At 38.4% G+C, this 16,790-nt stretch overlaps 1 protein-coding gene across 15 annotated transcripts in view; it reads left to right on the forward strand.

Annotated features, from left to right (window-relative positions):
* Positions 1–16,790, forward strand: part of ALDH18A1 (aldehyde dehydrogenase 18 family member A1) — a 49,000-nt gene that overhangs the window by 19,589 nt on the left and 12,621 nt on the right. For 11 of the 15 annotated variants that reach the window (XR_011001602.1, XR_011001605.1, XR_011001603.1 and 8 more), the window contains exons 15-23: positions 782–968; positions 1,851–1,946; positions 8,850–9,014; positions 9,759–9,922; positions 10,786–10,896; positions 11,619–11,734; positions 12,375–12,548; positions 14,710–14,882; positions 15,656–15,723. Coding sequence is in view for 10 of the 15 variants with exons in the window: in XM_068198406.1 (XP_068054507.1) it covers positions 782–968; positions 1,851–1,946; positions 8,850–9,014; positions 9,759–9,922; positions 10,786–10,896; positions 11,619–11,734; positions 12,375–12,548; positions 14,710–14,882; positions 15,656–15,723 (1,254 nt within the window). In the remaining 5 variants the exon portion in view is untranslated. Of the gene's footprint in view, positions 1–781; positions 969–1,850; positions 1,947–2,886; positions 3,742–6,545; positions 6,840–8,849; positions 9,015–9,758; positions 9,923–10,785; positions 10,897–11,618; positions 11,735–12,374; positions 12,549–14,709; positions 14,883–15,655; positions 15,724–16,790 lie in introns of those variants that run through there. The other 4 variants (XM_068198412.1, XM_068198413.1, XM_068198407.1 and 1 more) reach the window with 3 other exon arrangements.

Below are 16,790 nucleotides of genomic sequence, written 5' to 3' on the forward strand. Positions count from 1 at the left end.
GTTATTGTACCTTGTAGCTAATTCACCTATGTGCCAAGTTTCCCAAAGTGCAGGTGTATTTTTCTTACACTTGCATGCATGTTATGAATTAACTCCACTCAGTGGCTAAGCACCATCCAGTTGCCTGCTTGCTTTCCCCTGCTCCAAGTGGGACAAGAGGAGAAAATTAGAACAAAACCAAAGAAGTTTGTAGGTTAAAAGATAGCTTGATAAGTGAAGGAAAGAGGAATAAGAAAGGAGACAAAAAGGAGGAAATAACCCAATAAAAAAGTAAACCCCAAAACAAAACTAAAAACCCACCAGCAACACCCACAAGGCAAAGGTAATTACTTGCTGTCTGCCACAAAAAAACAATGCCTAGCCAGTCTCTTGGGCAATGCCTACCTTCTTCAAAAACCCCCTCCCCTCAGTTTGTATCGCTGCACATGACACTATACTGTATGGAACACCCCTTTGGTCGGTTCTGGTCAGCTGTTGGCTGTGTCCCCTCCCAAATTCCCGCACACTCCCAATCTTCGTGCTAGGGGCATAGAGTTGGAACAGAGGGGAAGAGAGAACCTTGATGTTGTGCAAGCTCTGTTCAGCAACAGCCAAAACATTGGTGTGTTTTTAACACTGTTTTAGTCAGAAGTCCAAAACATAGCACCGCAGGGACTGTTATCTATCCCATATTGAGTACAAGACTGTTATCTGTCCCATATTGAGTACAAGAAGCTACACTTTCACCTGAAAGGCTCTGGTATGATCAGTAGCCACAAACAAAATGTTTCTGGTGTTGCAGGTGAAGATTCATGCTGGCCCAAAGTTTGCATCTTACTTGACATTCAGTCCTTCAGAAGTCAAATCGCTGCGCACAGAATATGGGGACCTGGAGTGCTGCATTGAGGTGGTGGACAGCGTTCAAGAGGCTGTTGAACATATCCACAAGTATGGAAGTTCCCATACGGATGTTATTATCACAGAGAATGGTTAGTGACCTGGCTCCTTCTTTAAGCTGCTGTTTTGGTTTGACTGTAAATTCCTGGTGTTAGTGCAGCTAACTTCATTGTAGTAGTTCATCTCTTGGTCTGTGCCAGTTCAAAACCTTACTAGAGCTGTGCCAAGACAAAGGTTGATCCTCCAACCAAACCAAGCCCAGAATTTCTGAGAATCAGCTGCAGTTAAGGTCATGTTGATCTGCAGCTGGCCAGTGTGAGTCAAGTAGGCTTCTGTTTCTGTACTTCTTGCTGAGCTTAAATGCTTGTCACTAAAAGGCATGCATTTGATATACCATAACCACTGCCACAGGACCTGGTGAGCTAGTGATTTATACTACAAGTAGAGTTGCTCTTGAATGCCTGTCTTGTTGCTAAGGGCTACTGACTTCCAAATTCACACACTTGTATGTGGAATTTCTGCATGGTAGTTCTCAAAGAGTACTTGCAATATCAGTTGAGTTTAGGATTTCTCAGTATTTGGAACAATTCTATGTTTGAAACTAATGGAGAGCTGACTGTAGCTTAACTGTCTCAGTTGAATGACAAATGCTGTTTGGGGCAGCTGTTCTTTCTCCTTGGTCATGCAACTAAATCTCTTAGACTAAACTGAATGGAGTTAGAATTGGACATCTCTTTGCTTGCTTCTATTCTTTGTGAGCTTATTCTGAGATTTGCAGTTGTGTCTACTTGATAAGCATACTGGGAGGAAGGTAAAAATGAACATGGCTTAGCCCAGGCTGTTTAAGTACTGTCTGATAAGGTTGCACATGAAAGTTGTATTGTTACATATGTTCACTGTTTTATGCAGTTTTTATTGGAATACATGATCATTCTGTATGTAATGGATTTTATTTTTCTCTGCCTCTTTCCTAGAGAAAACAGCAGAGTTCTTCCTCCAGCATGTGGACAGCGCTTGTGTTTTCTGGAATGCCAGTACCCGATTCTCTGATGGCTATAGGTTTGGACTTGGTAAGAGGGAAGATACTCTAGGGTTGTGACTGCAGAATTTTGTGGTGTGTGAAAAGTGTGGCAGTATGAATCTTGAAAGATAGGATTAGTCTCTTATCTTACTGTCTAATAAAAGGTTTTCAGGAAAGGTACTGTACGAAAAATTGAAGCCTAGAAATTTCATCTACAAAGATATTTTGGATCCTTTGAAGCTCTATTCAATTGCAATAAAGTATGCTGCGTGCATATAGTGATAGAACAATGCAATACAAGATGTGAAACTGCTGAACAGCTTTCCTTTTGTTTCTCTTTCTAATGATGCTGTAAAGAATGCAATGCTTCAGTCCTGCTGGGCAGATTGAGATGCTGTCCAGTGTGCGAGTCCTGTAGTGTTAAGGAATGAAGGGTAGGAACTTAACTGAGTATCAACTGATTAAACAGGTGCACCTACTGTGAATTCCGTAAATTGCAGAAGATAAGGGAAACATTCCTTGATGAGGTAGAAAATCAGAAGTCTCCACTACACGCTATTACTGTGTTAGCTGGAACAGTGTTCCATGTGACTGAAAAATTCTATTTAAGGTCTTCCAATATCGCCTCAATGTGATAAAAAAGGATGTAAGATCATAATCTTGACTAGTTTAGCTTTTTATCTTTTTTCAAGGATTATGATTTTAGATCAGTCTAAGAGCAATGTAAGAGATACCTCTCTCTGTCTCTTGCATCTTTCTTTCTGAAAGTAACTGTAGTAGACAGAAGTATAAACATTACAATTTATAATGTAATAGTTAATCTCCTCGAGCTTCTCTCTCAGGGAAATGGAACTGCTATTTGGAGAGGAGCAGAGAATGGCAGGTCCCTGAAAGGCAGGCAGCTTTTTTACTTTGAAGTACAAAAACATTTAGTATGAAGTGAACATCATCAGAGGATTAACTACCTTTATTTTGGGTGTTTCCTACAGGTGCTGAAGTGGGAATTAGTACTTCACGTATCCATGCACGCGGACCAGTGGGAATTGAAGGACTCTTAACTACGAAGTGGTTGCTGAGGGGGGACAATCACGTTGTTTCTGACTTTTCAGAGCATGGGAGCATGAAGTACCTTCATGAAAGCCTCCCTCTCCCTCAGAGAAATGCCAACTGAAAATACTGGGGAGAAAACCCAGGGTATAATTATTTCCTGAAGTTGTTCAGGCTTCAGGATAATCTCTGGTGAAGGAGTTTGTTTTTCATCATCAGAAACATTGTCCTTGGTCATTTTGCAGTATAATGAATACAAAATGATCCCATCAATGACAATTCTCCCCCTCCCCCTCTTTCAGTTTCCTTACACAGTATCTGCAAACTGACCTCACTTCTCCCAAAGACAGATTTTTCCAAATCATATAGGTAACATAAGGAAGGATTTTGGTATCAACTACATTCCTTTTTTATCCCAGTGCTCCCTGTAGCAAATACGTTGGGTGGTGGAGCTTAATTTTTTTTTTCCTAAGTTTTGTTTTATTCAAGTATCTGTTCTGGAGAACAGACTCAGTAGTTTTGGTTTTGAGGATTTTTTTCTTCAGTCTTAGGATCATGGCATCTCTTGAGGGCCAGAAGGCTTTATGCTTAATTTCTTTGTATTTGATCAGTCTTGAGATGGGACAGATGATCCAAATGTATACTAAACTTTTGACCAAGAAACTTTTTATATCTAATTCTTTGTATTGTTGACTATTGTAGATAAATAACATAATTGTCTGCTACATTAATTTTGTTACTTATTTGTAGCAAAGGTTTATTTTTCTTTGGTTTTATATAAACTTACTCCAACAGCATTTCGATGATGGCTTGTCCAGAATGAAGCTCTCCACCTCCATGAGCACTTCCTGTGGTGCACTGCAGCCCTGCCACATGGCTGGCAACCAGAGCTTCCCGCTGGCTGCAGGACATCCCCCTCTCAGCTAGGGGGTCCCAGTGTGCTACCACCCCATCAGGGCACTATTTCCTTTCCTGCCAGCTGCTCTCCATTGCTGTCCTGGCATGGGTGGCGGACGCACCGCGCTTGGGATCCGGTGCTTCTGCACCCCTTTCTCTGGTCACAGGGGCATCTCCCCTCTGAGAAATGCTAAAGGCCACTGGACATGGGTGAGGCAAGTGAGACACCTCGGCAGGTGTGGATGGCTCCTGTTCGCTGAAGGTGGCACGGCAGGAGAGCTCAGATTGGCACCAGAGGGTCGCAATGCAGAGGCTACAAGGGGGTCTTGGCCTGGTTGTGAGGGCCATGGTGCTGTCACAGCCATGGTCAGTGTGTGCCCTCAGCCCTGGGTGCATGGACACCCAGCAGCGGGTGGGCCCCAGGGCAGGGCAGTGTTACTGAGGCTCCCCTGCCTGGGCTTCCTGGTTAGTAGCAAGGAAAATGGCTTAAGAACCCCATTCCTCCAAAGTGAAGGTGAGGGAAGGATGCTGAGGGGGGGATGTCTCTGGGGGAGGGGGCAAAGTTGGGAATTGCAAGGAGGGGTTTAAAGTCAGTGTAGGGGAGAGAGCTGTTCAGGAGCAGTTCCCTTGGGGCAGGTCAAGGGAGCAGGTTAATTCTCAGCACAATGTGAGAACTGTGTCAAGGAAAGCAGTTCCAGCATGTGTCTGTGTTGTATAAACTGTTGGTCTGTCTTCTGCTTTGTACACTGTACCTTCCTTGGGTCTTGATGTCTCCGTAGCTTAGTGATCACTAGGCACCTTGGTAGCCCTCCTGAGAGTCAGAAGTGCATTGCCACATCAGCTTAGTGCTTGTCGAGCCTTTCTTGTCTTGCAATTCCAGCTTAAGGTGTGGATCTGTCTGGTGTCTATCATGTTGTAGATGCTTCTGAGCAGTCATACCTCACAGTGGTGAGCCAGGTGGCTCCTTCAGTTCCATTTTGGTGAGGTTTTTTTTTTTTTTGACAGAGTTGTTTCCAGGGATTGCATCCCCACGTCCATAACAGTCTTTTGTCTTAAAGCTTGTCTTCTTACTCATCCATCATTCTGCTTTTGATGGCTCTCATCCACATCTCCGCTGATGGCCGCAGCAGCCACCACTTTCCGGGGCTGCTGTAGAGCATCTCATTCTCATGGCACTGTTGGACCTCTCTGCTGGTGGGTGCCATATTCCCTATGGAAGTCGTTGTTGCTTGTGCGCTTATCGCATCTCACAGTCACAGTTCTTGCAGAGTTGGGTGTCTTTGTCACGGTCGGAGCTACCCTGCCCAGGGGTGTGGCAATACTAAAGACAGGGTAGCACAGCCTCGGGGTGTCTAGATACTTTTGGCAAAGACCACACGGTTCATCTCTGGGTTGTAGACAGCAGGCACAGTTATCTTTGTCTTTTGAGGGTGCCAGGCTCTGGCCTTCGGGGAGCAGTAGTTGGTATGGTGGTGGAGTGGCTGGATCTTGAATGTGCCTTGCCTTTTACAGGTGGGGCTCAATATCTGGGTTCTTTTAGCTGTGTTAGTAGAGAGTAAGCTGGAACTGGACAAAGTCAATATTTGATAGACCTTTACTTGTCATGGATTTCAAAAACAAAATGTGAATTTGAATGCTGAAGCACTTCTAATGAATTTTGAAGGCCTACAGGCTTTTAGTTAAGGTAAAAACTCTACTCCTTTTAACTGCCCACTTGCCTGATGAATTCTTTGGTCAAATCCTGGAAGTTTATCTTTCAAGGTTTGGGAAAAAAGTTACAATAAAAAGCCTTACAAAAAAGGCTTTGTTTTGAGTGTGAGGGAATGAGAGCACTGATCAGGTTTTATGTAACTGTAAAGGTTAACCAACAATTTTAAAGGAATTTTTATTTCATTACGGTTTTCTTTGCAAGTGCACTTGTTTTCATTCAGGAAAACACTGTTTAGTAGCTAGAAAGTTGTTATTTTTCCATGTTCTGTAGACAAAATGGAATCGTCTTCAGAGTTTCTAGTTTCTTACAGACTGAGATAGCCTGGGAATTAATATGTGGGTGATATTGCATAGCAGTGTAGAACATTTCACTTTAGATAGAAATCCTGTTAATATTGAGTTCTCTGATGAAAGTTTGATCAATGTAATGTCCTAAGTCAGCTGTGATTTCTAGAGATCTTATAAGATTATAGGTTAAAAAAGGTGTGAGTATGTGGAGTGTTTCATAATGCAGGTGTATTTAGTGCCAGAGACAAAATTGTACCTAGTCAAAATGTAAATTGAAACATTTTAGTGGTGTGTGTTACGTGATGCTAATACACAAAGCAGTGTTAGTGTTCCAAAACAATCTTACAAGCAGGTGTTTAGGACAACTACAGAGGTAAACTAGCCATTGTGGTTATTTCGGGGATCTTTTTGTATCCAAACTCCAAGAGCAGGAAGAAAACACTGCTGAAACTCCTGCTAAAGTCAGTATGGTGAGGAATTAATGCGGGGTAAATTATGTTGAAATGCAGTACTCCTGCTTTAAAGAGCAGAGCAAGCACTTTCCTTGCGTATTTCTAATGAAAGCCGCTGCAGGGCCAGCAGCCCTGTGTACTGCTGCATCGTTTACAGCTGCAGCTCGACAGCCTTTCCCCAGCAGGGCCCGTCTCCGAGTGCGGGGGGTCGGGCCGGGTGCCGCCCTTGCCGGCGGTGGGCGCGGGCCCGCGCGGGCCGCGGGCGGTGCTGAGGGCTCGCACCATGGCGGGCGCGGGCGGGCGGGCCTTCGCCTCAGCCACCTCGGAGTCTTACACGGGCCGCGGCTCTTCCACGCCGGGCGTGGGCGGGCGGGCGGAGCAGACACCCCGCTACACCCTGGGGCTTCTGCAGACGCCGCACAGCTCGGAGAGCACCGGGGGCTCCTCCAGCGGCGGGGCACGGCCGGGCGGCTCCAGCGGAGAAGGCCTCGCAGCCGGCCGGGCCGCCGGGAACGGCGCGGTGAGGCCGGTGGTTTCCGAAAGGGGAGGTAGGTTCTCGGCCCGGGCCTTTATCTGTTTCTTTCTGCTGTCTTTGCCCGGTTTGTGTTCCGAAAGAGCTGTTAAAAGCGCTCCTCACTGAGATGGGGCAGCAGCAGCTAGCCTTCATAGCGACCTTGGTCATGTAGCCGCCCAGAACAATGGAAATAATTCCTTACACTTCTAAAGAAATCGCTCTTATTTTCTTTGAATAGTAGTAGCTAAGCTCTCTGGTGGGAACAATAAACGTGTTTGAATTGCTGCACAGTGTTTGCTTTACAGGAGAGGACCGAAACAGTGGTTATGAGTTTCGGATTTGTGTTTGATTTGTTGGTTGTTTCGGGAGTTTTGTTGTTTTTTGGTTTTGTTTTTATTTTTATGCTTGACTTTGAAATAGTTTTAAGAGCCTGTCGGTCTCGATGTGTGGTAAGAATGTTGTGTTCCTACAATGCAATAGTACTATTTGCCATCCTTTATAAAAATCTACTATCAAAGTCTGTATCTTGGCAGGCAGCATAAAAAGTTAAAATTGTGCTGTTTTCAGACAAAAAGAAACTATGAAAAGAGTTGGAAATTATTTTGACACTTGTTGCAATGAATTCTGATGTACATGTATCTCCATTGTGTATAAATTGGAAATTCGGTAAAATGCGTTTGGGTAATATATATGACTACTGAGGAATCCTAAAAAAAAAAAAAAAAAAAACCCACACAGAATGCTAATTCAAATAGAGCGTGACTTAAATGTTGTGTTTGAGAAACACCTGTATGTCATTTGGTTCATCTGGTCTTTAAAATTACTGTTTTCTCCCTGGGAAGCCAGAGTCGGTACCTTCTACAGGAAGTCTCTTCTGCCAAAATTCTGACTGAACTTATGCCAAAATTTAAGTGAATGCTATTTTAAAAAAATGTCAGTTTGCATTGCAATGCTGATGTGTCCACTGTTAAAAAAGTCCCCAGCCAAAGAGTCTGAGCTAATATTTTTATCACTTGTCACAGTTTTAAGATTAAAAAAACTCCCAACGAAACAAACACAAAGAAAATCCCACCTCACCCTCCAAAAAACCCAAACAAACCCCAGAACCCCAGTACAGTAGATATTTTTCTACCAGCCAGCCTTGATAAAAACTCATGCAGTTAATTGATCATCTAAAACCAATATTTAAGTATTTTGTCTTGCATGTCAATTTTTAATGTAATATAAGAAACAGAAACATTTGTGTTTGCATGTTTTATAATACCTGGAGTTTAAGTGGATCTGCTGTTTATATTTTCATTCATTTTTTAAATCTTAGCAGTTACCTGAACTAGATTAAGGATATCTTCAGTCATCTCAAGAGAATTAAAAACAAGTAAATTACTTAAATAATTTATTGGAAATTTAAAGTGTTCTGAGACAAAGATATTTTGCAGGACTTAAAAAACTTCGGTAGATCTTAAATACATGTGTGAAAGAAACTGCTGTTAACAAATACATCTCAGGTTACTGTATGATTTCTGAGAGTTGATCCTCATAAGTTCAAAAGATTGTCATTCACAGGTGATTCTTTGTTTTCTTTGATTGTCCTGTTTTATTTAAAAGGAATGATCAGCTTTTAAAAAAGGTTTTCATAAACACATGTGCAGTTTTAGACAATGATTTTTCAAATGATGGGCAAATGTGAGATAAAATTGATTTAAAGCATTCTTTCATAAATTTAGAATTCATTAGAATATGAAATGATACTTAGTAAAGCAACTTCTGCTGTATTATTTCTGTTCAACAATATAAATAATTTTTTATTAGCACTGCAGGTAATCTCACTGTAAAAATTAATCATAATAATGCAAGCTTGTTTTCAAAGCAGTCTGATTTATTTTATTTTTTACTCTGGAGAGCTTTCATAGAATGATATTTTGTTTTGATATCTCTATTTCTGCTAATAAAAAATGAAGTTTTGTAAGCTGTTTTTTGTATATTGCTTTCTGAATAAAAATTTGTTGTGGCTGTTTTCATAATTTACTTATTTCTCTCCCCTCAGAATCATATTTTGGGGACAAAAGTTCTTGTGTAGAAAATGCTAACACGTTGAATCTCACGAGTTCTTCTTCTGTGCGAGGCCTGAATAGCACATGTATAGGAAAAACACCTCTCTCTTCTGGTAGATCTGGTTGCAGGAGCCGTACTCCTCTTATGGGATATTCGGGTAAGATTAGCAGCTCTTAGAGGAAACAGTCCAACTTATATTTCTGAAGTTATTTTATTAAACAGTTTAATTTTGAATGTGATGTGTTAAGATGCTAAAATAAACTCCAAACACAATCTGTTTTGTACCACAGAGGATGCTGCCAAGGAACAATACACGAACAAGAATATAGTACTTTATGTACTAAGAAGATGTATTGGTATTGCATCCTCTTACTACTTACTTTGCAGTCATATATGAATTATTAGTGTAGTTAGAATTTAGACTTTTTTCAAGTTGTCTAAAATCAAATTGTATTTGTGGACATATCATTTGGTAACTAAAGAGCCCAAATTCATGCACATCTCTAATCAGGGTTCATTTTTAGGCTTGTAATGCGTTCGACATCTTATATAACATAATTATCAAGTTTCTTGATGCAAGTTTTATGTATTTTGTGTTGGCATGTTTAGAGGTATAGAACACTAGTTCTCCAGAACACTTAGTAGCTGATGGTACACCGTGCTGGGCTTCATATGAGCAAAATGGTGTTACAGCATAATGATGCCTTGTGCCATGTTATATGTATCATATGTGCTCTGGTAATGCAAAAGTAATGGGATTTAAAGTTGGTTCTTTCACAGTCTGACTAATTATCAGTTCAGTCTTTAATGTTCTTAAACATTCTGTTATTTGTGATGCTTGTTGATCAATCTTTAATTAATCTGTATTGATTGCAACTGAATATATATGACTGTTTTACAGTTACATCCTCATCTGCAGTTTCTGCTCATACTGTTGCATCGGTTATTGTAGCTGTAGTAGAAGGAAGGGGCCTTGCCAGAGGTGAAGTAGGAATGGCCAGTATAGATTTAAAAAATCCTGAGATGATATTATCACAATTTGCAGACAATACAACTTATGCCAAGGTATTTTATGGCCTAATTATTGTAACTTACTTTCTTGACAAAAGCGTATGACTAATGGAAAATAAAATTTCTAGGTTGTGGAAGAGATTTCTCAGAAGTGGAAGTAACAAATTCTAGAAAATGTGCAGTGTTGAAAAGACTGCTATTTTCCTTATTGTGCCTCAGATTTAAAGAGGCAAGAATGTTTTTCAAAAAAAAATAGCCTTTCGGCAAAATACACTGTTTGCGGGACTGAGATGCCTCATTTTGAAGAGCATTGGGCAATACATGATAGTAGAACTTGCAAGTATTCTTCACCAGGCAAAACAACTGTGAGAACAGACGTTCATAAATGTGTGTGATAGAGTAATTATAGTTCTGGCGTTGGTTACATAAATACTCCATCTCAGTTTGAAATGAAATTCACTCAATTTACAGCCAGCACTGCATATTCTGCATTAATTTGGTGAGTAATCTCTGGTTTATGCAGCAACGGCATTAGTGAAACATCTTATTTCGTGGGTTACTTTGTAGTTATGCATGCTAGAAAATAATGTGGCTTGTGGCATCTTTACAATATTCAAAGAAACAAAAGCTCTATTAGGACAGTAAGTTATTCTGACTCAGGATATGAACACCCATCAAATCTGTTTACTAAAACAGGCGTTGTATAATGTTGTACAATGTGTATTGTACAACACTGGTGTGCATTACAGTTGTACAATGTACAATGTTGTATAATGGGTTTCTTTGTTCTATTTTCAAACATTAGTGCTGATTCTGAAATACAAGGGTTCTGTATTTTGTTATTGCTGGTCATTATTGTCTAAAATATTTGAGATTGTATATTTTTTTAAATTGAATTATTTTGAATTTTTGTCCAGGTTATTACTAAACTCAAGATTTTAACACCACTAGAAATAATAATGTCAAACACTGCCTGTGATGCAGGGAATACAACAAAATTATTCAGTCTGATAATGGAGCATTTCAAGGTAAGATCTAGAATTTCATTCAATATTTTAGAGTTCTTGTTGATCACTTTTATATGATGGTTGATTTAAGAGCTTTACACAACTTTTAAAATCTTAAGATTTTGTTTTCTGTGATTTTCAGGTATAAATTTAGAATGGTAGTGAATAAATGAAATGCAGCTCCCATGCTGCTACTTCTAATACTGATAATTACAGAGATAGGTATATTGCTCATGAAAGCTGAAAGTTCTGAATTTGTCGCATTGGGTAATACCAAACCTAGGAAAGATACGGAAATTAAAAGATCAAGCATTCTCCCTTGTTTTCTCAACCTGATAAATCAATGGGGCTGATGTATCATAGAATAGGAAAAAGCACTGTCAAGGTAAAAGAGGATAAAATGAACTAGTATAAGTGATTTATGCATATTGAAGCCTCAGAACCTTTAAAAAAACTATTAATTACTACCTGAATTGCTTCATTGCTGCAAAGATGATGGCTTCTTCATGAGTGCTCTTCTACGTCCTGACCTCTCTCCTCTTTTTCTCTCACATAAATCACTTGTGTATTGCACACCTCCAGTTATATTAACCTGCTTGTGCTAGTAAGCTAGAATGAATACCTCAATGAAGACAGATTGCAGAATCAGTTGATAGATGTATTGGAAACATGTATTACTAGAAAAACAAAAGTCTCTCTGATGTAACTTCTAAAACTATTTGCTTTCATCCCCGTCTTCACAGAATGTGACTTTTACAACTGTCCAGAGAAAATACTTCAATGAAACAAAGGGTTTGGAGTACATAGAACAATTGTGTGCATCTGAATTTAGCACCATTTTCATGGAAGTCCAATCGAAGTATGTTTAAACAAGGAAAAGCATACTGCGTCCAGATAAGTTTTTAACAAAATCATTTTATGTACTCATTACATATATCCATGTCATGTTGCAAAAGTTAAAAAACTATTAACAGATCTTTTTATTTTGCCCTCCAGTGTTTCTGATATATGTAGAAATGTAAATAGAAAGCCTGTTACATAGAAAGTCTGTTACAGTTGAGTGGTTTTTTGAGTTTTCACAGCTTTCCACTTCGTCTTTTTCGTTCTTTCCTTAAAGATACCTTTCAAGAGCTGTAATGGCCTTTCTTTCTGGCCTCAGCAAGCATTTTCTATCTATCAACAATTTTAAGTGTTCATACTTGGTGACCAGGGTCTTCAAAACGCATGTGTCTGTTGAAATACATATGTTCACAATACCAGTGATATAGTGTAGGCTGTCAAGTGTACAGAGACTCAAACATTTATGAATATTTGATTTGCATGAATATATGTTCACTAGACATGGGTTTGTGCATATTTGAAATATACTGCTTTTTCAGTGCTATCAACTGCAGCAGTTGCCAAGCCACAGTAGTGTAAATGTTATTTCTGTAGTGCACTACTTTTGTCGTATTTCTATAGCAGTATTCAACATTCATAAAAGATTGTTTCTTTCCAAGGTATTACTGTCTTGCAGCTGCAGCAGCTTTGCTAAAATATGTTGAATTTATCCAAAACGCCGTTTATGCTCCTAAATCACTCAAGGTTCGTTTCCAGGGGAGTGAGAAAACAGCTATGATAGATTCATCATCCGCACAAAATCTTGAACTAGTGATTAATAACAGAGATTCTCGGTAAGAATAGTTATTTTAAGTTACGTTTTTATAAAGATGGATTTCTCCAAGTTTCCTTGATATTTGTGTCAAAGAGCTGACCACTATATTTATTTCTATATGAGAGAACTTGCATACCATTCAGAGCTTCTAGAAAAATATCTTGAAAGAGAAATATGTTACAATGCAGCACAAAATTTCTAGCACAGGAAATCCTAAAGTCAGTTGTAGAAAGAGATGATGCGTGATCATCTTTACATTGATCTGTATGTTTTATTCAGGCTTAAAAAATTTATGTATGCAAAATAGTACAGATTGGGAAACAAAAGAGGCAATATTTCTGCAAGTTTCTTATGTTGGATTGAAACACTGACATTTAACTCATTTTACACAAGATACATGCTTCAGCCTTGAAAGGTTGTTTTGTTTCCTTTTAGATCTGATATTGGGAGAGTAATTTCTATAATGATGGGAATGTGCAATGTGATACTTGATTGCATGGTAGTTTTCCACATTGAGATCAATACTTGGAGCACTTCCTTCATTGGTAGTTAGTTGCCTTGTAGGCCGAAGAAACTTCAAGGCTTACCTTCTCCAGACTGTTACACTTGTGGTTAGCAAGAGAAATACTTGGAACTTGCGTTTTGCTGCCTGTCAAGTTCTGAGGTGTTTAGATGTCCTCTTAATCACCCTGATATAAAAGGAGCCTGGAGATTCTTCACTCTCCAAGTATTGTCCATAAGAGCTTTCCCCTTGGGGAGATACAATAGAACCACAGAATGCCTTGCATAGGAAGGTAGTTTTGGAGCAATATTTTTCTGAAAAAATATGTTTCTGTTCTTAATTTCACAGATAGTTTTCCGAGGAAGGTGGTTACAGGAGGAACTGAGCAACTGCTTTAAGTTTCTCTGGATTTTTTTTTTTTTTTTAGCATTATTGATGCAGAATTTTTGCTGATCCATTGGCAAGTTTGAATCAGGCAGACATAGCTAATTTTATTACATACATCTCACCCCCGGAGCCTGGTTAGATATCTTTGTATTAGGTATCAGCAGGTAAAAGTTAACAGCGCAGGCACACACCAGAAATACGTAAGTGAAATTTGTGTGCCAGTCTTAATTCTAGAGGGTCTCATCTCTCTTCATTTAACTGTGCAGGGAAATAAGTCCTCAACTGCGTAAAGATAGGCACTGTGGATACTCTCCCAAATGTAGAGTTGCGCTTAACTGTTGTCATGGGTTGCGTCATACAGTAAATGCATCCTTAATACAATTGGGTTTGAATTTCCCCATTATTTTTTAAAATTCTCTTGACTGTTGCTTTGCTTTTTTTATACCATGGTATTTCAGGATGTTTCTGCTCACTCTGTCTGTCTACCTACCTACCTATCTTCATGGTGTTTGTTTTGTGTACTTGTATCAGGTTTCTTCCTATTCAAGTTCTGGTTTAAATCAATATATTATTATGGCCCCGATATTTCATGGGTCTTCTTCCAGCCAATAGCATAGAAGGTTTCAGGTTTCTAAAACTATTTGACTGTGTAGTAGGTGTAAATATTAGAGATGGCTTATTCTGCATAGATGCAATCACCCTTAAGAGTGAAACCCTGGGATATATAACATGTAAAAGCCATAAAGATGAAACTAATACTTAGACATTATAAGCATGTTATTTAGCTCCTATATTGACTGAAATATGTTCTCTAAAATAATAAAACCAAAAATTATTTCTCTTTTTGACTTCTAAGTATTTTAAATTATTTTCAGAAATGTATTTCAGGGAAGTTATTCTGATTAATATTTGATCTCTGATTATAATTTAATAATTTGCCTCCTTGTATAGGGTTGGTTTGTTGATTTTAATTAGTTTAAGTGACAGGGAAAATGTGAACTTTACCATTGCAGTAGTAATGAAATACTACTACAAAATATGAATAAAATACTAAGTACAAATGTATTTCTATACTTATATCATTGAGGGCTAATATTATATTAAATTACATGGAATTACCTAGCTTCCTAAACTGCTGGAGTTCATATAATATATATGGCAAATGGGGAGATGCTAAGCATGCCAAAGCATGCCTCAGATTTGTAGGATACTCTTGCCTGTGAACATCTCCTGACACTTGCCATCTCTTTTTTTGGTGTATGTATTCTTCGCATCTATTTTATTTTCAAAGGAATGGTCACACACTTCTTGGTGTTCTAAATTACACTAAAACTCCTGGTGGAAGTCGAAGGCTTAGATCCAATATCCTGGAACCTCTAGTTGATGCTGAAACAATTAACACAAGACTGGACTGTGTTCAGGAATTACTCCAGGATGAGGAGCTCTTTTTTGGTCTTCAAGCAGGTAGTAGTTTATTTTGTAACACTTAATATTATATTTTTTAAAAACATTTTTTTTTCTAATATAGGAAAGTATGTAGTGTGACTCAGTATGTTTGAAAATGATTTTTAATGGTTTGTTAGGTGACATAGTAAGCACTTAATTTTTTGAAGTGATCTATATTATCACAGTGATACTTTTCTCAAGTACTTTGCTTAGAAAAGTTGAATTTCTCTGAAACAGTGTATAGAAGTCTGTGAGTCAATAGCTTTTTAAGAGTTGGAGTTTGTCTCTTTACCTCTATGGCTGAGTATGCATTATGTTTGATGTATACAACTATATATATATAATGTATACATGAAAAAGCAAACATATTGCTTAAGTAATACTTGCATATAAATATTTTTCCCTGTTGCTTCATAAAACATATGATCCAGAGAAAGGTAAAATACAATACTAGAATTAGTCCACCTGAAACTGGATCATATGATCTTCATCTGTGTCACAAGAGAAACACAATTCAATCTAAGAAAAAAAAGTATTTCTGAATTGACAGATGTCTACCTATACAATAATCACTGCAAGCTTAGGTAGAGTAAGTCGTAAGTATAGTTATGACAAAATAATTCAGATATTAGCTATTTTTAAGCTAGTTTTTACCCTGTAAATAATTTGTGACAATAGAATGTAAGAAAAAGATTAGCATTAGTATAGCTAATTAATTGTGTGCTTTCAAACAAAATATATCTTCTTATAATTTCAGTTTAATTTCTGATGTGTATACTTTTGTTTTACAGTTATTTCAAAATTCCTGGATACAGAACAACTACTTTCAGTTTTGGTACAGATTCCAAAGCAGGATACAGTATGTTTCAAAATACACCTTGGAAAAATCAATTATCTGTCCATAACATATAATATATAAATGTGATGTCTATAATTCATTCTAATTTATGCAAATGTACTTCCAAAAATGTTTGCTGTTTCATCACTCCCCACCTTTATTCTTCATAAGTGTACATTTTATTCAACAGTACTCAGATGAGAGAGAGGAATTTTCTTCATGTCAGCATAAATGGAAAGTGTTTAGTGACTTACAGTCCTAGTGACTGTTATGTCTAAGAGCAAGTTTATTTTTTCATTAGACCTTGCCTCATATGCCAGTCTGCATGTTAACACTTGTAATACAAATATCAAAATGGAATAAACACATGTAGTTCGCCAGTGCATCTTGGTTGAGACCAGACCCAACAGTTAAGTACAGTGAGCTTGAGGTTACTGAACCTCAGCTTATTGAAATAATAAGCATATTGAAACCACGGTGTTAAAAGTTACATTTGTCTACTGTACTTGAGTTGCATATGTCTGCCACTGCTTTTGAGGTTGATGATTCCTTATGTTTATGCTTGTATGCCAGCATCTTAGATACTCACAACTCTTTCACCATTCAGTGTCCTCTCACATGCTGATTTACTTGCTTAGATAAAGGATTTGTGTAATTCTAGTTAAAGAAATCAGGTACCGATTGAAACAGGACAGTAGTAATAAATGCACATAAATCTCTTTAATGACTTAATCAAAACCCAGAATCCTTATTTTTCACAGCTTTCCTTGTAGTAGTGTGTAACGTGAATTCACGAGTTCATCTTTATGACTAAAACTGTCACACAGGACGCTTTTATGTATACATAGGACCATGTGCACCAAACATTTTTAATGCAGTGTTCTCACTGTTGACTGGTTCCAGTATTGCAGAGCTTACTATTCATACAACAGACATGCTTATTCAAGTGTTAGCTCAGTTGCTTTTATCAAATGCTAGATTAGGCAATTCACTATGTTTCATTCCTAGTCTCCATAAAAATTTTCATTGTAAACCTTCCACCAGTCAGCAGATGAGATACACATCTGAGAAGCCTACCGTTTCAGTTA

Source organism: Anomalospiza imberbis, chromosome 8 (assembly GCF_031753505.1).
Source record: "Anomalospiza imberbis isolate Cuckoo-Finch-1a 21T00152 chromosome 8, ASM3175350v1, whole genome shotgun sequence".
Taxonomy (NCBI): domain Eukaryota; kingdom Metazoa; phylum Chordata; class Aves; order Passeriformes; family Viduidae; genus Anomalospiza; species Anomalospiza imberbis.